Raw genomic sequence first — 25,136 nt, forward strand, 5'->3', positions numbered from 1 at the left:
GGCGTGTGAAAGAAACTTATTGAAACATCTCTGAGGGTGAGATTTTATCTGTGTTCAGTTTTCTTACTATACTAGGCTTAGACTTGTGTGTTTTATTTTATTTTGCTTGGTAATTCACTTTGTTCTGTCTGTTATTACTTGGAACCACTTAAATCCTACTTGTTCTATTTAATAAAATCACTTTTTACTTATTAACCCAAAGTATGTATTAATACCCCGGGGAGGACACACAAACAGCTGTGCATCTCTATTAGTGTTATAGAAAGCGAACAATTTATGAGTTTACCCTGTATAAGCTTTATACAGTGTAAAACGGATTTATTTGGGGTTTGGAACCATTGGGATTGGGTATCTGAGTGTTGGAGACAGGAACACTTCTTAAGCTGTTTTCAGTTAAGCCTGCAACTTTTGTGGGACATGTTTCAGAGCTGGGTCTGTGTTTGTAGAAGGCTAGTGTGTCTGGCTCAAACAAGGCAGGATTCTGGAGTCCCAAGCTGGCAGGGAAAACAGGCTCAGAGGTAGTCTTGGCAAATCTGGTGGCAGTTCCCAAGGGGGTTTCTGTGATCCAATCCCGTCACATAGGTAGCTAAAGGTTTTGTACTGCATGATGAACATTTAGATTTGGGGAAACAATTATGTAGCAGATTCAAAGAATTATATAAGACTAAGGGACTGAATAACTACTTTATACACAGAGCCTTGAGTATGTGTGATGCGCATCAAAATGCACACTACAATGTCTAGCCACTCACTTCCTCATTCTCATGCAATACAAAGTTACTTAGTTTCCAGTGCTACACCGTACAGGCATAGAGGTAAGAGCCATTCAGAAGTCATAAGGCTGTAACACAAGGGCCTACAGGACACAAGCCTGTATCACAATAAGCTTTACATAACTAAGGCCTAGGCATAAAGTGTTGATGTAGGTAGTTACCGGGTAAGTTGTCTTTAATCGACAGTTTGACCTTAAGTCACAAGATAAGTATTACAGTAAATGAGAGTGGTATGTGATGGGAAAAAGCGAAGTGAGGTACCACAAAAGTATATTTTGGAAATTTTAGGGAAATTTAAAAGGATGTTGAGCTTAACTAAAAACTAACAGATGATGTCATTGAAAGAAAAGTTGAGTACAATTTTGTCCAAGATACTGTAAACACTCATACACACGAGTAACTTTAAGCAAAAGTAATCCCATTGAAATAAAAATTCTTTATCTATCGTAAAGCAGATTAGAAGTGTAAATCTTTTCCTTTGCAGGTTACCTTTATAATACTATGACGTAACAGTACCCCTCATACAGTAAACATGCTACCAGGACATGAATTTACCAGCCAGCAAGCCTGTCATTTCTTCAGCATTGGTTTACACAATATTCGTACATAAACAAAATGTCTTAGCAACATTAAGCCCAACGCAAGTCTTTAATATTACAGTTCCATAAACCACTTAATTTAAATCACTAACACAATAAGTAGTTTGATTTAGAGATTAATGGGGAACCTCAGGATACTTGGAGAAAGTCAGCTTTACATCAGAGACCATTCTACCAAGTGTCTTCTTCCCTAAGAAAATCTCCATTACACTTTCTACTGCCCTATTGGTTCATTGCTCCCAGGTGAGATAACACGGTCTAGTGCTTAGAGCAGGATTCAGGGAATCAGTCTATTCCACATTGTCATACTCTGTGTGCCACTAAGCAAGCATTTCCCTCATCTGTGAAATGGGAAAAATTACCTTTGAGAAAGTTATACAATTAGGTGCTATTAAATTTGAAGTATTATTTATCCTAAACACATTGGGCCATATCCTGTCCCTTGGCTTCATCCCCCTTGTACTGCTCTAGCTTGCAAAGGAGATGGAATGCTGCCCGAACAGGGCAGCTGGAGAGTCCCTTCAACATAAGGCTTAGCTGACTTCACAAACCCCCGTTGCTTGGACAGTTGTCTGCAGCCAGAAAACTGGCTAATATTCAATACACCAGTGTTCAAACTGCTCTGGGAAGAACAATGTACTTCCATAGTTTCTCTTAAACTGCCCAACAGCACAGTAAATACAGCCACTCACTATAAGGAATGAAACATTAAACTCCACCCAGAGAACAAAGCAGTGACCATGAGATGGTCGAGTTCAGGATCCTGATACAAGGAAGAAAAGAGAGCAGTAGAATACGGACCCTGGACTTCAGAAAAGCAGACTGACTCCCTCAGAGAACAGATGGGCAGGATCCCCTGGGAGAATAACATGAGGGGCAAAGAAGTCCAGGAGAGCTGGCTGTATTTTAAAGAATCCTTATTGAGGTTGCAGGAACAAACCATCCCGATGTGTAGAAAGAATAGCAAATATAGCAGGCGACCAGCTTGGCTTAACAGTGAAATCCTTGCTGATCTTAAACACAAAAAAGAAGCTTACAAGAAGTGGAAGACTGGACAAATGACCAGGGAGGAGTATAAAAATATTGCTCAGGCATGCAGGAGTGAAATCAGGAAGGCCAAATCACACTTGGAGTTGCAGCTAGCAAGAGATGTTAAGAGTAACAAGGAGGGTTTTTTCAGGTATGTTAGCAACAAGAAGAAAGTCAAGGAAAGTGTGGGCCCCTGACTGAATGAGGGAGACAACATCATAACAGAGGATGTGGAAAAAGCTAATGTACTCAATGCTTTTTTTGCCTCTGTCTTCACAAAAAAGATCAGCTCCCAGACTGCTGCATTGGGCAGCACAGCATGGGGAAGAGATGACCATCCCTCTGTGGAGAAAGAAGTGGTTCAGGACTATTTAGAAAAGCTGGATAAGCACAATCCATGAGGCCGGATGCGCTGCATCCGAGGGGTGCTAAAGGAGTTGGCGGATGTGACTGCAGAGCCATTGGCCATTATCTTTGAAAACTCATGGCAATTGGGGGAGGTCCCGGATGACTGGAAAAAGGCTAATGTAGTGCCCATCTTTTAAAAAAGGGAAGGAGGAGGATCTGGGGAACTACAGGCCAGTCAGCCTCACCTCAGTACCTGGAAAAACCATGGAGCAGGTCCTCAAGGAATCAATTCTGAAGCACTTAGAGGAGAGGAAAGTGATCAGGAACAGTCAGTATGGATTCACCAAGGGCAAGTCATGCCTGACTAACCTAATTGCCTTCTATGAGGAGACAACTGGGTCTGTGGATGAGGGGAAAACAGTGGACATGCCATTGCTTGACTTTAGCAAAGCTTTTGATACCGTTTCCCACAGTATTCTTGCCGGCAAGTTAAACAAGTATGGGCTGGATGAATGGACTATAAGGTGGATAGAGCTGGCTAGATCGTCGGGCTCAACGGGTAGTGATCAATGGCTCCATGTCTAGCTGGCAGCCGGTATCAAGCTGATTGCCCCAAGGGTCGATCCTGGGGCCGGTTTTGTTCAATATCTTCATTAATGATCTGGAGGATGGCGTGGTCTGCACTCTCAGCAAGTTTGCAGATGACACTAAACTGGGAGGAGTGGTAGATACGCTGGAGGGTAGCAATAGGATACAGAGGGACACAGACAAATTAGAGGATTGGGCCAAAAGAAACCTGATGAGGTTCAACAGGGACAAGTGCAGAGTCCTGCCCTTAAGATGGAAGAATCCCATGGACTGCTACAGACTAGGGACCAAATGGCTAGGCAGCAGTTCTGCAGAAAAAGACCTAGAGGTTACTGTGGACGAGAAGCTGGATATGAGTCGACAGTGTGCCCTTGTTGCCAAGAAGGCTAATGGCATTTTGGGCTGTATAAGTAGGGGCATTGCCAGCAGATCGAGGGACGTGATCATTCCGATCTATTCGACATTGGTGAGGCCTCATCTGGAGTAGTGTGTCCAGTTTTGGGCCCCACACTACAAGAAGGATGTGGAAAAATTGGAAAGAGTCCAGTGGAGGGCAACAAAAATGATTAGGGGGCTGGAGCACATGACTTATGAGGAGAGCCTGAAGGAACTGGGATTGTTTAGTCTGCAGAAGAGAAGAATGAGGGGGGATTTGATAGCTGCTTTCAACTACCTGAAAGGGGGCTCCAGAGAGGATGGATCTAGACTGTTCTCAGTGGTACCAGATGACAGAACAAGGAGTAATGGTCTCAAGTTGCAGTGGGGGAGGTTTAGGTTGGATATTAGGAAAAACTTTTTCCACTAGGAGAGTGGTGAAGCACTGGAATGGGTTACCTAGGGTGGTGGTGGAATCTCCTGCCTTAGAGGTTTTTAAGGTCAGGCTTGACAAAGCCCTGGCTGGGATGATTTAGTTGGGAATTGGTCCTGCTTTGAGCAGGGGGTTGGACTAAATGACAACCTGAGGTCCCTTCCAACCCTGATATTCTATGATTCTATGCCAAATACAGGAGCCAATATAAGTAGATGTAAGTTGCACCTTTTCCCAGCCCCCTCTGTGAGAGTTATCAACTAGCCTCTCATCTACTTCTAGTTGGATACGTAGGCCACATGTAGAGTGACTTGTAAGATGGTAAACAGTAGATTCCACTTAATGGCAATTCTGATGTTAGCAACTTCCAGTTAATGCATCCCAGCAAAATGTTGCCAATTCCATTCTCATTAACATCAATGTTAATGGGATTTGGATATTGGCAACGGCATGCCACTTATTAGCACCCCTCCCCACATCCCTTATTTTAAAGAAAGGCCCCACCGCAGGCAGATTTGTGAGGCTGCAGCCAGGAAAGGATGTGGTGGGACAGGCCTTCCCTGCTTGCAACTCCCCAAACCTGCCTGCTGCCAGTGCTCAGCCCATTCCAGTTCTTCCTTCTGGGGCTGCAGCCCAGCAAACCTCCCTGCACACAGGGACTGCACAGGCAGTAAGGGGCTATGGATAGGCGGGGAGGTTGTGGGTAGAGCAGTAACAGGGAGGGGAGCTGCATCCTGGATGTCAGCATGGCAGAGTACCTCTCCCTGTGCCTTGCCAGGGGACTGCATACCAGGAAGAAAGCACTGGGATGTGCTGATGCCTGACCCGTGGAGAGTGTAGGGGGAGGTATGGTGCAGCCTCATGAGCCCCTCAGCTCCCCATAGAAAGTCCCAACATCCAGACTGCAGCTGCCCTGCCAGAGTCAGGTTTGCATGGCTACATCCAGAAAAGGCATTTCCCAATGCCTTCTACCCTGGCTGCTGCCTTGCAAATCTGCCTTCTGCTTATTAGCAACTCTCTGATAATAGCAACTTTTTGCTGGCAGCCAAAGAGTTGCTAATAAGCGCAATCTACTATGCCACTTGAGCAAACAACTCCTTACACCCTCCTATTTTACCTGTTACACTCCTCTTTTCTGGGCTTTCCACACTAGTTATTGTACACCAACTCTGATTTCCTTAGATTGAGTGGGCCAAGATTCAAAAGTATAGGGTAAAAGCACACAAAAGACCAGATTTCACAGGGGGAGACCAGATTTCACAGTCCATGATGCATTTTTCATGGCTGTGAATTTGGTAGGGTCCCAGATACAGGTAAAGCAGTATAAGTTACATGATGGTAAGCTGATGAGAGTCTAGATGAGTGAGTTGAGTAAGCTGAAGTAACTCGTACACTGAGAGGGCTAGAAGAGAATGTAAGTTAAGGAACTCTCCCTTTCCTTATGTATGTTTATCTTTTAGTGACAGCCGTGTTAGTCTGTATCAGCAAAAACTAGGAGTTTTTGTGGTACCTTAGGATACGTCTACATTACCTGCCGGACTGGTGGGTAGTGATCGATTTATTGCGTCTAGTGTAGACATGATAAATCAATCCCCGATTGCTCTGCCGTCGATTCCTGTACTCCACCGTGGCGAGAGGCAGAAGCAGAGTCGATGGGGGAGTGGCGGCAGTCGACCCCGCGCCGTAAGGATGTGAGGTAAGTCGATCTAAGATACGTCGACTTCAGCTATGTAGAGCAATGTAGACCAGGCCTTAGAGACTAACAAATTTATTGGACATTAGCTTTCGTGGGCTATAACCCACTTCATCAGATGCATGGAGTGAAAAATACAGCAGGTAGGTATAAATATACAGCACATGGAAAAAAAGGGAGTTGCCTTATCAAGTGGGGGGTCAGTGCTAATGAGGCCAATTCAATCAGGGTGGATATGGCCCATTCCAGATTGACAGAGCCAGAAGGGTACCCAGAAGTCACCTACTACAGGACAGGCCCAACAAAGAAAGTAACAAAACGCCACTAGCCATCACCCAAAGCCCTCAACTAAAACCTCTCCAGCGCATCATCATTGATCTACAACCTATCCTGCAGGATGATCCCTCACTCTCAGATCTTGGGAGCCAGGCCAGTCCTCGCTTACAGACAGACCCCCCAAATACTCACCAGCAACTACACACCACACAACAGAAACACTAACCCGGGAGCCAATCCCTGCAACAAACCCCGTTGCTAACTCTGTCCGCATATCTATTCAAGGGACAACATCATAGGACCTAACCACATCAGCCACCCCATCAGGGGCTCATTTACCTGCACATCTACCAATGTGATATATGCCATCATGTGCCAGCAATGCCCCTCTGCCATGTACATTGGCCAAACCGGACAGTCTCTACACAAAAGAATAAATGGACACAAATCAGACATCAAGAATTGTAACATTCAAAAACCAGTAGGAGAGCAGTTCAATCTCCCGGGACACTCAATAAAAGACTTAAAAGTGGCCATTCTTCAATGAAAAAACTTCAAAACCAGACTTCAACGAGAAACTGCAGAACTGGAATTAATTTGCGAAGTTGACACCATCAAATTAGGCCTGAATAAAGACCAGGAATGGCTGGGTCATTACAAAAAGTAATTTTCCTTCTGTTGATACTCAGACCTTCTTGTCAACTGTTGGGAATGGGCCACATCCACCCTGACTGAATTGGCCTAGTTAGCACTGACCCCCAACTTGGTAAGGCAATTCCCATCTTTTCACGTGCTGTATATTATTTATACCGACCTACTGTATTTTTCACTCCATGCATCTGATGAAGTTGGTTATAGCCCACAAAAGCTTATGCCCAAATAAATTTGTTAGTCTCTAAGGTGCCACAAGGACTCCTCATTATCTTTTAGTGTAATCCTTCCCATTTCACTGGAATTTGTAAAGAACTGTCCTAGTATTTAGCCAATTTCCCCTGGTTTATTTTTGTGATGTCTACCATACTCTTACTAGCCTTGCTTCGCTTACAATTAATGAAAACAAAAATGTAAGATTGACAATTTCTTCTGTACTTCACCTCCCCACCACAAAAGAACCACCATCCTCCTTTAACCAGTTCCTTCTGGGAAAGCCTGAGCAAACAGATGGGCTTTGCAGAATGACCTAAAGTCAAACTAAAGCTGTCAGACCAATAAAGGGAGGGAATTTAATTCTAGTCTAAACATGCCACTGAAAAAATTATGCCTCCAGAGTCTGTTTGAATCTAAGACATGTCAGCTCATGACCCTCATCAGAATTTCAACTGTCAGGGGAGTGCTGAGGAGACATGCAGTCTTTAATTGTTTGGGTCCTGGCCATCTTAAGGGGTCAAGATCAACACCTTGAATTGAAACGAGAAATGAAATGTTAGTGTCATCTTTGGAATATAGATACACAACTACACTACATTCTGCATTAGATGAAGTATGAATGTTCAAGGAAGCCCTAAGAAGAGAATGAGCAGAAGACCAGTTGTCCAAAGCCACTCTCTGATTCCCTCAAAGAAAATAAATTGAATCACCGCAGAGTAAGTCTATCAATCACTGCCGAAAAAGGAGCTATATCAACATCAGATACTGTAGCAAAAGCAGCTGATGGATCTGATACACACACACTCTTTCTAGACAGCTGAAGTGATTTTTCCTAGATCCTTGGGGGTCCCTCAAAATGTAATGGTTCTCTACAAAAGAGTGGTTCTAAAACTGGCATTAGGAGTTCTAGGGTTGAGTCCATCAATGACTCCTTACCAAATATGCTCAGTTACAAGTAAAAAAAGTGGCTTATTAACTCTCAGCCTTACAACAATCTGGTATCTGCAAGTCAAGCTGTGTTAGCTGGCTCATGAACCACCAGCAGTAAGATTCTGCAAGTCAGGCCTGGTCTACACTGGGTGGTGGAGGGGTGGAGGGAGGGGGTTCTGTAGTTTCCACATCGGAGTGTTGCTCTTTTAAGATTTCTGAAAACATGCTCCACACCTCATCTCTCAGATTTTGGAAGGCACTTCAGATTCTTAAACCCTGGGTCAAGTGCTGTAGCTATCTTTAGAAATCTCACATTTGGTACCGTCTTTGCATTTTGTCAAATCTGCAGTAAAAGTGTTCTTAAATTGAACAATATGTGCTGGGTCGTCATCCGAGACTGCCATAAGACAAAATAAATGGCAGAATGCAGGTAAAACAGAGCAGGAGAAATACAATTCTCCCCCAAAGAGTTCAGTCACAAATTTAATTAGTGCATTATTTATTTTAAGAGCATCATCGACATGGAAGTATGTCCTCTGGAATGGTGGTGGAAGCATGAAAGGGCATACGAATGTTTAGCATACCTGGCACAGAAATACCTAGCAATGCCAGCTACAACACTGTCATGTGAACACCTGTTCTCATTTTCAGGTGACACTGTAAATAAGAAGTGGGCAACTATCTCCCGTACATGTAAACAAACTTTGTTTGTCTTAGTGATTGGCTGAACAAGAAGTAGGACTGAGTGAGGACTTACAGGCTCTAAAGTTTTACATTGCTTTGTTTTTGAGTGCTCTTATGAAACAAAAAAAATCTACATTTGTAAGTTCAACTTTCAAGATAAAGAGACTGCATTACAGTACTTGTATGAGGTGAACTGAAAAATACTATTTCTCTCGTTTATCATTTTTACAGTGCAAATATCTGTAATCAAAAATAATATAAAATGAGCACTATACACTTTGTATTCTGTGTTGTAAATTGAAATCAAATATTTGAAAAATGTAGAAAAACATCCAAAATATTTATTAAATTTCAACTGGTAGTCTATTGTTTAACAATGATTAAAACTGAGATTAATTCCAATTAATTTCGATTAATTGACAGCCCTAGTAAAAATGTATGACCCTAAAGTAAACAAGCCCTTGTGTACAGTAGAGGAGCTGACCTGTCAAGTCAGAAGTGCCATTTTTAACTAGTAACTTTTCAGTGTAGAACTACAATTTAAGGCACTGAACACAGCAACCAGGTCACCCTCCATTACCTCCCTTCCCCCAAGAGTAAACCTGTAAGGAAATGCCATGAATCACTTTTATATCTAGTCCCTAAATAATGCCTGTTGCTATTCTTCAATTATTAACTATTTGCATAGAAATAGCACCTAGGACCTCAGTTAGGGCTCCTTTCAGCTAGATGCTGCACATACAAAAAGCCAATCCCTGCTCCAAAGAGCTTACCATCTAAGAAAAAGGCAAGAGACAGACGCTGTACTCAAAATCTGAATGCCTTACCTGCACTGCCACATTCTGCTTTCCTGCCTCCTGCATCTTCTCCAAGCTGCATTTCTTGGTTTCATTCTTTCTCTTGTTGTCTTTCTTTCCATCATTTTTAGTAGCTGTTATTCCTTTGCTATAGTCCCTTCTTTCCCTACCCACATCTTTAGGTGGATAGATTCGCCCTTGCTCTCGGTTTACCTCTCGTGGTTTAATGTTCTCTTTGAACGTGACCATTGGTTTCTCCCCGGTGTCACAGTTGCTAAGATTTCTGCCAGTGGACAGAACTGATTTGAGTCCTGGGCTCCCATCTGTAGACAGTGGCTCTGTAATGGATGTTTCTTGTAGGACGAGACTCTCTTTGGCTTCACTAGGGTCCTCTAGTAACAACTCTGGGATTTCTGTCAAAAACAACAGTTTTCCTACTTCGTTTTCACACTGAATCAGCCTAAAAAAAGAAAAAAAGGTACTGAATAGCATGTAGTAGTCGTTTTAACCATGTAACCCATCTTCCCAAACTATAATAATGGCATGACATACACAACGAGCAAGGAGCCTGCACACAAACCCCCCAGCCTCAGTACTAACTCTATAACACAAATTACATTATACCTTCCAGGCCGATGGCACTCTTCAATATGCACACCCATCCATCATTACCCAGTCTCTACCACTTCACATACTATTGCCAGTATTGTTATTTAATTGTACCACTGTAGTACTCAGAGGTCCCATTGTACTAGATGCTTTACCACCATGTAGGAAGATACAATCCCTGCCCCAAACAGGTACATCTAAGAAACTGTGTATTTTCCACTAATTACAAGTTTCCTGAATGCCCATTATCAGCACCATGCATTCGTGCAGTGTTTTTTGGTCACTACCACAGTACAGAATATTTACTTACATATATAGTGTTCTACAATACACTAAGGCAACATATCAACATTTCCACTCAAAATGGTTAAATCTCTGGCACCTGTCAATACGACTACAGTTTACAGCAAGAACAATATACAACAGGAGCGAGAGAGAGCACCAGCAGCTGCACAGATACCTTGGCTGGTTGTCAGCAATCCATTTTCCTGTGAAGATCAGTCGTTGCTGCCGTACCCGTCGCTGCTGCCCTTCTTTGTCTCCTGTAATCCCCTGGTGGCCTTTGGAGAAATCCAAGTTCCTAATGTTGACGTAAACAAAGAATGGAAAATAAAATTAATCTCAGTTACCTCTTGTACCATAAAGGCAAACGGAGGCTTTCAAAAAGGACGATGAATTGTACAGAAAGCTATTGCAGGTTTCATTTTCAGCAGGGTTTAAAAAACTAAATACAGTTATAGAGATCTGAATTGCATTTTCAGTTGTATTACTTTAATAAAGAAGGTCTACATTAAGCAAGTAAGTTAGTGATGTCAAGTCCTTTATGACATGACAAAAGGGTGCATGATATTAGGAAAAACCGTCATATTTATTAAGACCACAAGCATAAAGGTTAACAGTAAGCGATTGGATTTAATAATTTTTCATAAGGTGTTTGTTTAAACCAACATTTTCCCCTCACTAGCCATCTCCTCCCGGCTCCTGTAGTGAAGTCATAGTGCTATTAGTACTCTGATGCTATGGAAATTATGCATATGTCAGGCATAGGAGAACTACTTTGCTACAGGATCAAACTGAAGAACAAGTTAGGCTCAGAGGGAGAAAATCCCACAACACTTCAACAGCAGCAAAGGAAACAAGAGGGCCAAGTAGTTTTTTTCATATAAATATATTCCTTTCCCAAGTTCTCAGTGTGAGTTCTCCTTTAAGATCATCACTGTTTCCGAAGCTGGATTGAAGGCTATTGAAGGAAAAATGCAAAAAGGAAAATTTAAAAATTAAAACCAGAAAAAAAGAACCCCATCCATGTTACAAGTTTTAATATGTTTTTATATACAAATGTGTTTAAAAAAAAAAAAACTTTCCCTTCCTCAAAAATTTTACTCCTGTCTGATACTGGACATGGACTCCAGTTCATCATGAAACTAGAGAGATTGGAGTCCTGCATGCAGACCACTTTTTACTTATTAAAATTGTTTGTAAGGAGAGCTACATTCATCTGTACTTGCTGTGAAAATAGGGTTAGTGCAGAATGTCAGTATCTCCCTACCACAAAGTCTTCATCTCAGTACTTCACCACTAGTATGGGTAAAGCATCTTTCAGCTGCCACTCACCTGAATGAGGGTCTCAGAGCCAAGAATCCCTGCAACTCAAATTCCTCTGGAAGCGGGGTAGCTGGTGAACAATCAGACAGGAAAGAATATCAGTAAACAAAGCCTGAAATATGCTGCACCAGTAAGGTTATGGACATCCAGTCACCCAAACAGTACAGCTCACACTACTAGATAAATTCTGTACTGATCACGCTGTGGGATCTATAGGCAGTGAAGGATAGATAAAATGAAATACAATATGCTCAGCACAGGAAAGAGCAGTTTGTAAAATATTCACATTCTAAGTGTACTAATACTGGAAGGTGCTTTATTCTACTTTCATATCCAACCATGACACCCCAACACCAATGATGCTAGAGACACTTCCGCCCCTCCCCCCCACCTCCCTTTCACACAACAGTCTAAGGGCATCCTTACCATTAGTGCTGGAAAGATCTTCCTCATGGGGCTGGAAGCTGTTTAGCAGAGAAATCAGCCATGGCCAAATGCTAGAAATCAAAATAAGATAGTTTCCACTTGTCATGGTATGTCTGAACTGGAATTCTACTGATTGTACCAATTAAATATGGAGACCTATGACAGAGCTGAAATCCAACTCAGTGTTATCCATTCTCGGAAGCAGTTGGGCTATCAAGATTTTTCCAACCCTCCCTTACTGCAAAATTCTTTCAAAAGGCAGTATAAGGTAACTAGAGAACCCAGTTTCTTGTCTCCAAATTCTGGAAGTATAACAAATGCATGTACCAGCTAGAGAGAAACAAATCACAGATGTCACTTGATTTTAAAGTATTATACTAGGGGAATGAGTTCACAGCATTTGTTTGTAGTTCGTACTTTCCAATTCAAAGCTGACTCTTTTCAAGAAAACGTATCTGAAAATCAGTTCAAAGACAAAATGCTTCTGTAAGATATAGTTAGGGTTGGGCAGACTCATTACTTCTAAAAACCTTAACAGAATATTGTAGTTCTAGAAGTAGATGTTGGAACACCAGAAAGTCCTAAGTTCAGGTTGGATTTAAGTTGAACACTGAACTACCTTCACTCTACATGCATGCCCTGCTAAAGCTGGTGCAATGACTGGAAATACTGTGCATAGACACCGCTCTGTTTCAATTTCAAATCTGAGCACTACTCTATGGGGCACGTATAAGGTGAGGCAATTGTTTGAGAATGAAATAAAGTCCTCTGATTTTACAACAGAGGGGGAAATAGTGGATATCTATGGATAGTCAGGTCTTGTTAATAGAAGTGTAGTGAGGTACACAAGTGTGGGCATATGGGTGCCATGGCTACAGCGAGATGGAAGGGTTGGACTGATTCAGCACTCTGTGGTATGTCTTCATTCTCTGGGGCCCTCACTGTTTTTGTAGATTTTTTTTAAAATAAGTGAAAGCGTAAGTTGGCAAATAATCTTTCAAATGTGAAGCTGTCTCTGCAGACAGTCTGAAAATAGCTTGAATAGAGATGTGAAAAACTCCATTATCTCAATAGTGTGTTAACATTTAATTGCCATCAACAGGCTTAAAATCAATCACTGATAACCATTTTGCTACTTGTTTTGCAAGCACATGGTACTCTGAATGGAGCACAGTACTATTACACTCCCCAACCCTCCAAATCTGACTCATAGTGAGATATAAAAATATACAGTAGTGGTGGAAATGGAAGAATGTGGAGAAAAGTTCTGATGGGTAAGACACAGGCATATTCCAGGAGGATGAATTCTAGTTGGGTCTGTGGCTAAACAGATGACTTCTATGTAGCAAATATAGTCTGCATTTGTGCTAGTGTATGGCTGCTTTTGTAGAGCTTAGGGCAGGGGTGGCCAAACTTACTGACCCTCTGAGCCATATACGACAATCTTCAGAAGTTTGAGAGCCATGGCACACCTAGACGGGGCTTGGTGCTTCAACCCTGCTCCTGCTGAAGCCGAGACCCCTCTCCTCACTGGACAGAAGCCTCTACCCTACCACCCTGCTGCAAGGCAGACGGCCTAAGCTGCTCCCCCAGAGTCTGGTAGGTGGAGAATTGGGGGGAATGGAGCTCCACGAGCCGCACCTTACTAGTAAAAGAGCCGACTGTGGCTCACAAGCCACAGTTTGGCCACCCCGGCATAGGGTTTGTAAGAAATGTATGAAATTTTAAAACATCCTAATAAATTTAGCACATTAAAATACAGTGTAAGGATTTGTCAAAGTTTGTGAATTTCCTCAGTCTTATTTTAAAATACTGATTGTGAAAATTCTCTATATTATTTTCTTCCAGCTACACTGTCCTATAGTTATAGGAGTGAAGCAAGAGTGATGCATTTAAATTCAGTGAAACAATACAGGTTGAAATGAAGACCAGATAAATCAAGAATTACTCAGAGAAGCCTACCCTCCTTTAACCAGAATGGTCCAGGTAAAGGAGCTTACAAAACACCATTAGCTGTACTGACAGAGCCTACAGCCACCTTGAACTTGAGCAGATTGGTTAACAGAGCTGCAAGCTCTGTTATCATAGAAGAATTTAGTGACTCCAGCAGTTACTTGCTGAGGGTTAAAAAACCTGAATAGCCTGTAAAACACATCCTGCAGCATGGACTCCTGCAGTAGCCATATTGGAAATAACCTGCATTCTGATCCCACCTCACGTTTCACAATCCACCTCTCACCCCTACAACTGAGATCAAGGAATTCTTAAAACTCGGTCTCTGCAAGCATGGCTCTGGCCTGGAGACTCCTTCCAGTTGTATGGCTCCTCTCATAGACAAACACTTGCAAACTGGGCTACAGAACAGGAGTTAGTGTCTTTTCACTGCCAGTGTTAACTACCAAGTACAGTGTGCGCCAAAAGTGCAAGGGGCTGGCACCAGTAAAAGAAAGACAAGTTACGTGTCAGATGAAGGAAGAAGTATTTCCTACTATATTCTAGGCAGTTTCACCAAACAACCCCCAAGTTTTATTGCCTCAAGGTAGTGAGACGGGGAGCAGAGATTAAAGAACACTAGTCCATTTTGAATTTTCATTGTGCCTAATTTGTCAGGGTCCCACAGGACTTAAACTTTACAAGTGTACCAATAATATTTATATTGCAGTTCACTTGCCTCCTGTGACATCTCATCTCCCCTTCCCTCTGGCAGTCAATGCCTTGGATTAACATTGATATCCTGTAGTAACTGGCATCAGTTCAGTGAAAGCAATAGGCATTCTATGTCAAAGGCATGCCCAGAGCTCTCAGAATGAATCTGGCCTTTTTCAGTAAATCTTAGTCATTATCTAACAAATGATGGATTGAAACACATAAACATGTATCCTGAAGGTAGGTCAGCGACTTTTCCTGAATGGCTACTGAGATTGGTGGATGTAAAAATGTTGATTTTGTAAGTCCATCAAATCCTCTTAGATCTAAACTAAGTAACAAACCCTCATTCTGCTTGTCTGGTAGGGCGTGAGGGGGATAGAGGTGGAGTGTAGCAGGGTGGACCCCTGCTCTTGCCCTAAAGGGGTTAAAAACAGCCCTGGGAGGGGCTGTGGCTGGAGAAAGCAGCCTTTAGGCTGGGGCAAGAAGCCTGGGCTGATTTGGGAAAGTAGGCTCAGTTGTGGCCATGCTCCAATCAGACCCAGCTAGCCCCTATAAGAGGCTGTAAGCCAGAAGCCAAGACAGACCCTCTCTAGCTATAGAGGGAGATGGGCCTGGCTGCAAGGAGCTGGACATAAGGTACCTGAGTGAAGCAGGGCTGGGAAGCTCTCGCCTGGAAAGTACTGGGGGTTGCAGAGGGCAGCCCAGGGATAGGCCAAGGCAGCAGGTCCAAATCCTCCTTGCCAGTGATGAATAGGCTGATACTGCAGCCTGCCCCAGGGGTGTGGGACTAGACAATGACTGGCAGTAGCCATATACTGAGGCAAGGTGGGGATAGAGGGTGGGGGTTCCCTGGGGAGGGGAGACCCTGAGAGAAAGGGGTTACTGCCAGGGGGCAGCACCCCATGTAAAAGGGCACCGGGTCCAGGGAGGGACACGGGGCCCAGAGGACAGGCGGATCACCAGCCTGCAGAGGGCGCTCCAGAGCTGAATCAAGCTAATTCCCGGAAGTCACCAGCAGGAGGTGCCGCAGGGGTGAGTCCGCTCGTCTACATGGAGTATAAATATCATCGGTCTAGCTCTCATCCATGATACTTGCCATACTTTCAACGTGCCTTTTGAAATAAATTAATAAAATCTTTACTAACAGTAGATCTCTGCTTTAGCTATTTTGGAGTCTGGTATGTGAGTAAAATGTTAACAAATAAACAAACAAAACAAAAAATACTTAGGAGGCCTACTTAAAATAGTTTCCAAAGTGCACTGGCTGCTGTCTTCAGGCAACAGATAGAGGTGGCCAGGAACCAGATTTTGAAGAACCACACAGTAGAATTGATATATTTTTATGAATATTTCTTTTCCTATCTGGGATTAAAGATTCCTGCCTTGGGGTAAAATGGTTTCAGCAGAAGAAAAATCTGTATCAGCCATTTAAAGTAAGATCAATTATCCACAGGAAAAGGAACATAAACCTTAAGGGTTGGGAACTTGTGTATTTCTGCATTTTTCAGAGTACAGAAAATTCTAAATCTGCATGTTAAAGTACAAAGATTATTTCCCCACTGAGTCCAAGAATAAGTATAGTTAAAACCGATGGAGATGTTTTAAAATAAATAGGACAGGGATACTTGCAGCCTTACTATATAATAGGAAGGCCTCAGAAGTATGAGTAGGATAGTGGTTCTCAATCTTTTTCATTTGCGGACCCCTTTGGACATTTCTAATGGAGGTGCGGACGCCTTTGGAAATCTATTGTCTGTATATACAGTTGAATTCTGTTCAGTCAGTTTTCAGTGCAAGTCTTTCATGGACCCATCATAATCCGCAGACCACAGGTTGAGAACCACTGCACTAGAGTGTTACAGAGATGGAGGGACACAACATATATTTCAGGAGAACCAATGAAGGGAAAAAAGGCAAAAGTGTTTTTTTATCCTGAAGGAAGCTTTTTGTTCTTAGCACTGTGAGAAAAACTTTAAAGAGACATGGTCAGCTTGAATTTTTTTAAAAATGACAAATTTATTAAAATCCTAGGATACAGGACTTTAACAGAATGTCTATTTAATTCTTTTTAAAATATTGTATGAGAGTTTGTTCCCTGTTGATATGAGTTTTCAGCAAAGAGTAACTGACTACAAAGAGTTGTCAAATGCACAACTTGAACTAGAGAGAGAAAAAATAGTTATTTCACCAAGTTTTCAGTTATATTAATCTTAGCTGTTGCTTGCAACTAACGAAAGTATAACAATCAGACTGGCATGATCAAGTTGATGTTGCCCCTTCACTACGAGAATAGGAGCATGTAGACAAATTGAGCGAAAGTGAGGGATTTTTAAGTAGGGCTCTGTGTCCTACCTTCTCGCAGCAGAATTCAGAACTTTTTATTTTGAGGGAAAAAAGGAATAGTACACATTCATCTGTTCTGAGGGAAGGAGGGAAAAAGATCAAGTCTGATGGATGAAGGAAGTATCCAAACAGGGAAAAAAATTTTACTATCAAAGATGATTTTGAAAGAATGAATTACTTACCTTACAGTAAGTATGGTTGTTAGAGATATGTTGTCAAAATGGATTCCACTCCTGGTGCTCATGTGCACATGATTGGACTCTTTTGGCCAGCAGTGTTCGTTGGGGCTGTGCTTGTCCCCTACATGCTCATATACCCTCACCCAAAGGCATAAACAGCAGAGCAGACCCAAGTGTCCCTGAGTTCCTTCACCAGTTCAGAGCCCTAGAGGAGTAGGACTCCATAGTAGTGGGGAAAGAGTGCAGGTCATGGTGGACAACACATCTCGAAGATGTCATGTAAGTTACTGTAACGTAAGTAACCATTCTCTCTTCTTTGAGTGACTGTCCACATGAATTCTACTCTAGGTGACAGACAGCAGTTGTCTGTTAGCTTGGATGTGGGTACTAGGAGTCCTACTTGAACAATGAATGGAGAATAGCCCTAAAATAAGCAGCATCTGATCTGGAAGCCTCTACCAAAGAATAGAGTCTTGTAAATGAGTGAACCATGCATGCAGCCCACCATACAAACTTCAGGAACAGTTAGAGGATACCTGATGTCTAGCAGAATGAGCTCTAATGCAGCTAGGTGGATCTAACTCACTCATAATATGTTCTTATACAGTTGAAGACTAGCTAAGAATCTCAGAGGATAGTGCCTAACCCTTCACTCATTTTCTCTACGAAGGCCACAGTTTAGGTATGTCCTAAAATATTTTTGTCCTGTTCAGGTAGTCTTACAATCTCTTTAATACATCAAATGTATGAAATTTAGTTTCCCCTGAGACTAAGTGAGGCTTGGGGAAGAAAACAAAGATAAATAAATGTATACACACAAACATTTTAAAATAAATGTGGGCAGGAACTTGGGATGAGACCTGAGAGTGACCCTTTCCTTATGAAACAGTGTAAGGAAGCCCTGTCCTGAGGGCCTGAATCTCTACTACCCTTCAAACAGATGTAATGGCTACTAGAAAGGCAGTCTTCATAGCTAGGTGGCAGAGGGAAGACATTACTAAGCACTCAAAGGAGGAGATCCATCAACCTTTTAATGTTATAGAGGTCCTAAAAAGGGAGAGACTATGTTGCACAGGACAGACAAAGTGATTTGGGGCTCCACAGAGAGGTTCCAGATCCGAATACTGGAACTCCTTGGCCCATGCAGGGGCTATTCACAATTGATCCAACATCTTGCCTCTGTTTTCTCAGGTCCTTCAAGGATATTAGGAGAAAGCATACATTAGTCTGTATCCAGGGGATGAGAAAGGAATCGGACAGAGCCCAGAATAGAGCAGAACACTTGGCATTTCTTTTCTGACCTGTGGCAAATAAGTCAATGGATGGGTATCTCCACTTGCAAAAAAGTGCTCTGAAACACTGGGTCCTTGACTGACCACTTGCGATGGTCTGAGAACTGCCTGCTGAGGTGATCTTCTAGCAAGTTCTGAATGCTTGGATGATGCAGGGCCAGTGACATCAGTGGGTAAGGAATAGAGCTGAATGCTCTCTTGTGCAGATGACCTAGCTCCTCCTTTACTGCTGACATAATGTTTAACTGTGGTGGTGTTTGTTAGCACTTGGACTGTGAATCCCAGGAGTAGAGGCAAGAATGCTTTGCATGCCAGGCAAATGGCTCTGAGTTCCAGGACATTTATGTGCCGACAAACTTCTTGAGAGGACCACAGGCCTGGTGTTTGAAGGTGACTTACCTGAACCCTCCACATCCCTCAATGGAGCCATCTGTCCCCGGAGTCTTGGTAGGTAGAGGTGCAGCAAAGAGTACTTCCTTGTACACCTGAAGTGGGTCCTTCCACTAGTTTAATGAGGATAGGACTTCTTGTGGGACCATGATCATCAGATCCATGAGGTGTCTGCTGAATGTGGATTTTTCTTTGTTGACTTTGAGCTTTAGTGTGGCAAAAAACTTTAAGGTTATTTGAACTGCACTGGCCACCAGCTGTGCTGAACGTCCTCAGATCAACCCTTCAACGGGATATGAATAAACTCCTCCCTTGTTTCTGTAAATGAGCTGCTATGACTACCAGGTACTTAGTGAACACCCTCAATGCGGAGAAAATCTAAAGGACAGAACCTTGGTAATGAGATGTTCCTACTTAGGAATCTGAGGGATTTCCTGTGAGCCAGGTGTATATTGTTGAGACATCAAAAATCTAGAATGGGCTGCCAACCCTCTTTCTTCAGAAAGAATAAATAAGGAGAATTAAAAACCCCAGCTGCCCCTGAATTCTAAATCTCCCCCCGCATCTTGGAGCAGTGGAAGAATCCACCCTCTTGCTTCAAGCATATCTTGAGAGGGGTTCCTGAAGGAGGACAGGGAAGTTGACTGGGGAGTAGGAAGAAAATGGAATTGTATGCCATACCAGTTGCTGACAATCTCTCAGACCCACTTCATACCCCAATGTGTCCAGCAGGGCTATGACTGATAAGCATTTGGATACTGAATCGGTGGACACAGGAGAATACCAGGGACCCATACACTCCCCTGCTCAAAGATAAATCTTTGGAGTCCATCCCTGAGTCCCATTGTAGCTGGGTAGGCGAAGTATACCATATTGATGTCTTAACTGCTGTATGCAGTACCATGATTTAGGTGGCCAAAAGTCTAGTTTGCACTGCTGGAGGGGAATTCAGTACCATCCCAGCAAGGGTAATTCAGTATCAGGTCCACAGACAGGTCACTCAGTGCCAAAAAGACCACAGGTTTCAGAGTGGTAGCCGTGTTACTCTGTATCATCAAAAACAATGAGAAGTCGTGGTGGCACTTTAGAGACTAACAAATTTATTTGGGCATAAGCTTTTGTGGGCTAGAACCCACTTCATCGGATGCATGAAGTGAAAAATACAGGAGCCTGTATAAATACATGAAAGGATGGGGGTTGCTTTACCAAGTGTGAGGTCAGTCTAATGAGATAAATCAATTAACAGCAGGATACCAAGTGAGGAAAAAAAACTTCTGAAGTGGTAAGAGAGTGGCCCATTACAGACAGTTGACAGGAAGGTGTGACTAACAGTAGGGAGAAATTAGTATTGGGGAAATTAAGTTTAGGTTTTGTAATGATCCAACCACTCCCAGTCTTTATTCAGGCCTAATCTGGTGGTATCCAGTTTGCAAATTAATTCCAGTTCTGCAGCTTCATGTTGGAGTCTGGTTTTAAAGTTTTTTTGTTGAAGAATTGCCACTTTTAGGTCTGTTACTGAGTGACCAGAGAGATTGAAGTGTTCTTCTACTGGTTTTTTAATGTTATGATTCCTGATGTCAGATTTGTGTCCATTTATTCTTTTGCATAGAGACTGTCCAGTTTGGCCAATGTACATGGCAGAGGGGCATTGCTGGCACATGATGGCATATATCACATTGGTAGATATGCAGGTGAACGAGCACCGGATGGTGTGGCTGATGTGGTTATGTCCTATGATGGTGTCCCCTGAATAGATATGTGGACAGAGTTGGCACCAGGGTTTGGTTCCTGGGTTGGTGTTTTTGTTGTGTGGTGTATAGTTGCTGGTGAGTATTTGCTTCAGGTTGTGGGGCTTTCTGAGTGGTGTGCAGGGTACAGAGAGTGAAGAAGAGTCTGTATGACAGGAAAGGCAATCAGCAGATACTTTTTTAACAGTCAGTAACAAGATTCCAGAGGAATCCATCTTGGCTATTTGGATGCCATTGACTGTGGCACTTGAAACAAGTTAGACACATGTTGACTCTTGTGTCTTAGTTCTGAGGATGTCTAGTCTTGTCTCTGGAGTGTCAAGCTCCTTCCTACCTGTGCTTGAAGAAGTCAACAACTGGATTGAAGCTGACAACTGGTGCCTTAGACATCTCAGCCCTGGAGCTCAGGATGAAATCCCAGCTGGCGTGGGCATGAGCTGAGAGAGATTGGAGAAAGACTGAGCCTTAGCCACATCATTCTCTGTGTCTGAGGAAGCTTTCACTGAAGTTCTCCAGAAGAAGCAAATAAGCAGGCACCCCTAACCTTCTCAGTCTGCCTGGAACAAGAGCAGCAAATAAGCAATGGTCAGGGATATGACATTTGCCTAAACAAAATAGCCACTTAGACTGTTGAATGGAATAGCAGCACCACAGAGTGGCATTCCTAAAGCCCAGAGATTTAACATCTACCATAACAGCTCAAGTCTCCGTAAAAATGGAAAGGGAGAGGAGGCGGCTCCAAGCCTATAATCTATGAAAAATTAGTAAAAGAAAGTAGTAAAAAAAATACTTTAAAGCCAACAGGCAATCTAAAAGTTAGCAACCTGACAACTGTATTACCTAAACACTCACTGCAACTGAACTGAAGAGAAGCAGGCAGACTGAAAGGATTCCATCTCTCTACCAAAGGTGGTAAGAAAGAACTTGTGTAGGTATTGGGGGTTAGGTGGAGATAGAAAGAACCTGCAAATTGTAGAAATGGATGGCCAGAAGAATCTGATCTCAGGTGTATGGGGTTCATCTGCAGTAAGAGAGGAATCCATGTGGACAACACACATCAATGAAGAACTTAATATCTGTCAATTTTACTTAATTTTAACTCAAGTTTTTTTTCATAAAAACCCTTAAAATTACACTTGCAGTCTATAAAAGGAAACTGAACATATGATGGAACAACTTGAAAAACTGTTGAATTCAGATTTCCTTTTCATTATCCTGAGCCTGTGATTTGGCAAAATGAAGCACGGAGTGATGTCTTTATCTTTTGAAGTAGGAAGATTATGGAAAGATAAAAATTTCCCTAAGCTTTTTTCTTTAAATCTTGAGTGACTGTTGGAGATAACAGTACATAACACATTTTAAGGGCAGATTTCAAAGCACTTTGCAGTGGTGAGTAAGTACTATAATCCCTATTTGACAATCAGGAAACTGAGGTGTAGAGAGGTTAAGTGACTTGCCCAAGGCCACACAATTAGGGGCTGAGCAAGGAAAAGACTCTATATCTCCAGACTCCCGGTTCTATGCTATACTCACTACTTTTGTAGGGCTCTGTCCATTGTGGCCACTTACCCCCCAGGATGACAGCAGTTTCTCTTTATTAAGGTATACAACACTCTATTCTTACTCAGAAGACTGGCACTGCCTGAATAAATGTTAATCAATCTGGTCACTGTACTTCACCTTGGTTTTTTTAAAGACATCCCAAGAAAAGTATTTTTACACGTATGTCAATAATAGCCACTTTGGCTCTATGGATGTTTTTTCAACACCTAACAAAATTAAACAATTGCTGTAGTTATAGAATACATTGGGCAGCACCACAAAAAGCCTATAATTATGGTACTACAAGCATAGAGTAGAGCAACACCATGAGATGCTCTCAGTGCTGACCTTCAGTACAAAATTGAAGATTATGTGAGAATCTTGGATTCTAGCAACATCCAAGCCTCAATGTATGACTATGGGAAAATCATTTTACAGCCATCTGCCTCAGTACATCTAACTGAGCGAGTACAAAAAACCAACACAGATTAGTGGGTGAGGTTGTTTGGCTTATGTTATGCAGGAGTTAGACTAGATGTTTCAAATGGTCCCTTCTAGCCTTAAACCTCCCCCCTCCCAAAAAAACCCTATGAATAAAATCTAAAAACAATGGTTATATATTTGCAAATACTGTATATAGTTTAACACCCAGAACCCTCACTTTTCTTTACAAAAATTCAGTACTTTTAAAAACCTCAGTGTCTGTAAATGAACAGTTAAGGGACCCAGTCTATTTCTTCACTACCATTAATTCTTCTTTAGTCACTATCACCTTACACATAAGAACATAAGAATGGCTGTACTGGGTCAGACCAAAGGTCAATTTAGCCCAATATCCTGTCTACCGACAGTGGCCAATGCCAGGTGCCCCAGACGGAGTGAACCCAACAGATAATGATCAAGTGATCGCTCTCCTGCCATCCATCTCCACCCTCTGACAAACAGAGTCTAGGGACACCCTTCCTTACCCCTCCTGACTAATACCCATTAACGGACTTAAGAGAACTGGATCAATTCATGGAGGTTAAGCGTTGTTATAGTCCTAGCCTTCACAACCTCCTCAGGCAAGGAGTTCCACAAGTTGACTGTGCGCTGTGTGAAGAAGAGCTTCCTTTTATTTGTGTTAAACCTGCTGTCCATTAATTTCATTTGGTGGCCCCTAGTTCTTGTATTATGGAAACAAGTAAATAACTTTCCCTTATTTACTTTCTCTACATCACTCATGATTTTATATACCTCTATCATATCCTCCTTAGTCTCCTCTTTTCCAAGCTGAAAAGTCCTAGCCTCTTTAATCTCTCCTCATATGGGACCCATTCCAAACCCCTAATCATTTTAGTTGCCCTTCTCTGAAACATTTCTAATGCCAGTATATCTTTTTTGATATGAGGAGACCACATCTGTACACAGTATTCAAGATGTGGGCATACCATGGATTTATACAAGGGCAATAAGACACCCTCCATCTTATTTTCTATCCCCTTTTTAATTATTCCTAACATCCTGTTTGCTTTTTCTTGACCACCGCTGCACACTGTGTGGATGTCTTCAGAGAACTATCCACGATGACTCCAAGATCTTTTTCCTGACTCGTTGTAGCTAAATTAGCCCCCATCATATTGTATGTATAGTTGGGGTTATTTCTTCCAATGTGCATTACTTTACATTTATCCACATTAAATTTCATTTGCCATTTTGTTGACCAATCACTTAGTTTTGTGAGATCTTTTTGAAGTTCTTCACAGTCTGCTTTGGTCTTAACTATCTTGAGCAGTTTAGTATCATCTGCAAACTTTGCCACCTCACTTTTTACTCCTTTCTCCAGATCATTTATGAATAAGTTGAATAGGATTGGTCCTAGGACTGACCCTTGGGGGACACCACTCGTTACCCCTCTCCATTCTGAGAATTTACTATTTATTCCTATCCTTTGTTCCCTGTCTTTTAACCAGTTCTCAATCCATGAAAGGACCTTCCCTCTTATCCCATGACAACTTAATTTAAGTAAGAGCTTTTGGTGAGGGACCTTGTCAAAGGCTTTCTGGAAATCTAAGTACACTATAGAAGCAGCAAAGAATCCTGTGGCACCTTATAGACTAACAGACGTTTTGCAGCATGAGCTTTCATGGGTGAATACCCACTTCTTCGGATGCAAGTAGTGGAAATTTCCAGGGGCAGGTTTATATATGCAAGCAAGAAGCAAGCTAGAGATAACGAGGTTAGTTCAATCAGGGAGGATGAGGCCCTGTTCTGGCAGTTGAGTGAAAACCAAGGGAGGAGAAACTGGTTCTGTAGTTGGCAAGTCATTCACAGTCTTTGTTTAATCCTGAGCTGATGGTGTCAAATTTGCAGATGAATTAGAGCTCAGCAGTTTCTCTTTGAAGTCTGGTCCTGAAGTTTTTTTGCTGTAGGATGGCCACCTTAAGATCTGCTATTGTGTGGCTAGGGAGGTTGAAGTGTTCTCCTACAGGTTTTTGAATATTGCCATTCCTAATATCTGATTTGTGTCCATTTATCCTTTTCCTTAGAGACTGTCCAGTTTGGCCGATGTACATAGCAGAGGGGCATTGCTGGCATATGATGGCATATATTACATTGGTGGACATGCAGGTGAATGAACCGGTGATGGTGTGGCTGATCTGGTTAGGTCCTGTGATGGTGTCGCTGGTGTAGATATGTGGGCAGAGTTGGCATCGAGGTTTGTTGCATGGATTGGTTCCTGAGTTAGAGTTACTATGGTGCGGTGTGCAGTTACTGGTGAGAATATGCTTCAGGTTGGCAGGTTGTCTGTGGGCGAGGACTGGCCTGCCACCTAAGGCCTGTGAAAGTGTGGGATCATTGTCCAGGATGGGTTGTAGATCCCTGATGATGCGCTGGAGGGGTTTTAGCTGGGGACTGTATGTGATGGCCAGTGGAGTCCTGTTGGTTTCTTTCTTGGGTTTGTCTTGCAGTAGGAGGCTT

The 25,136-nt window shown here is 42.5% G+C and overlaps 1 protein-coding gene across 4 annotated transcripts in view; it reads right to left on the reverse strand.

Annotated features, from left to right (window-relative positions):
• The window catches only part of SMG7 (SMG7 nonsense mediated mRNA decay factor), a 95,584-nt gene that overhangs the window by 17,093 nt on the left and 53,355 nt on the right, over positions 1-25,136 (reverse strand). For all 4 annotated transcript variants that reach the window (XM_045026774.1, XM_045026777.1, XM_045026778.1 and 1 more), the window contains 4 exons: positions 12,033-12,103; positions 11,616-11,676; positions 10,462-10,581; positions 9,423-9,852 (listed from right to left, as the gene is read on the reverse strand). In XM_045026774.1, coding sequence (XP_044882709.1) covers positions 9,423-9,852; positions 10,462-10,581; positions 11,616-11,676; positions 12,033-12,103 — 682 coding nt within the window. The remainder of the gene's footprint in view (positions 1-9,422; positions 9,853-10,461; positions 10,582-11,615; positions 11,677-12,032; positions 12,104-25,136) is intronic.

This window comes from Mauremys mutica, chromosome 8 (genome assembly GCF_020497125.1).
Source record: "Mauremys mutica isolate MM-2020 ecotype Southern chromosome 8, ASM2049712v1, whole genome shotgun sequence".
Classification (NCBI taxonomy): domain Eukaryota; kingdom Metazoa; phylum Chordata; order Testudines; family Geoemydidae; genus Mauremys; species Mauremys mutica.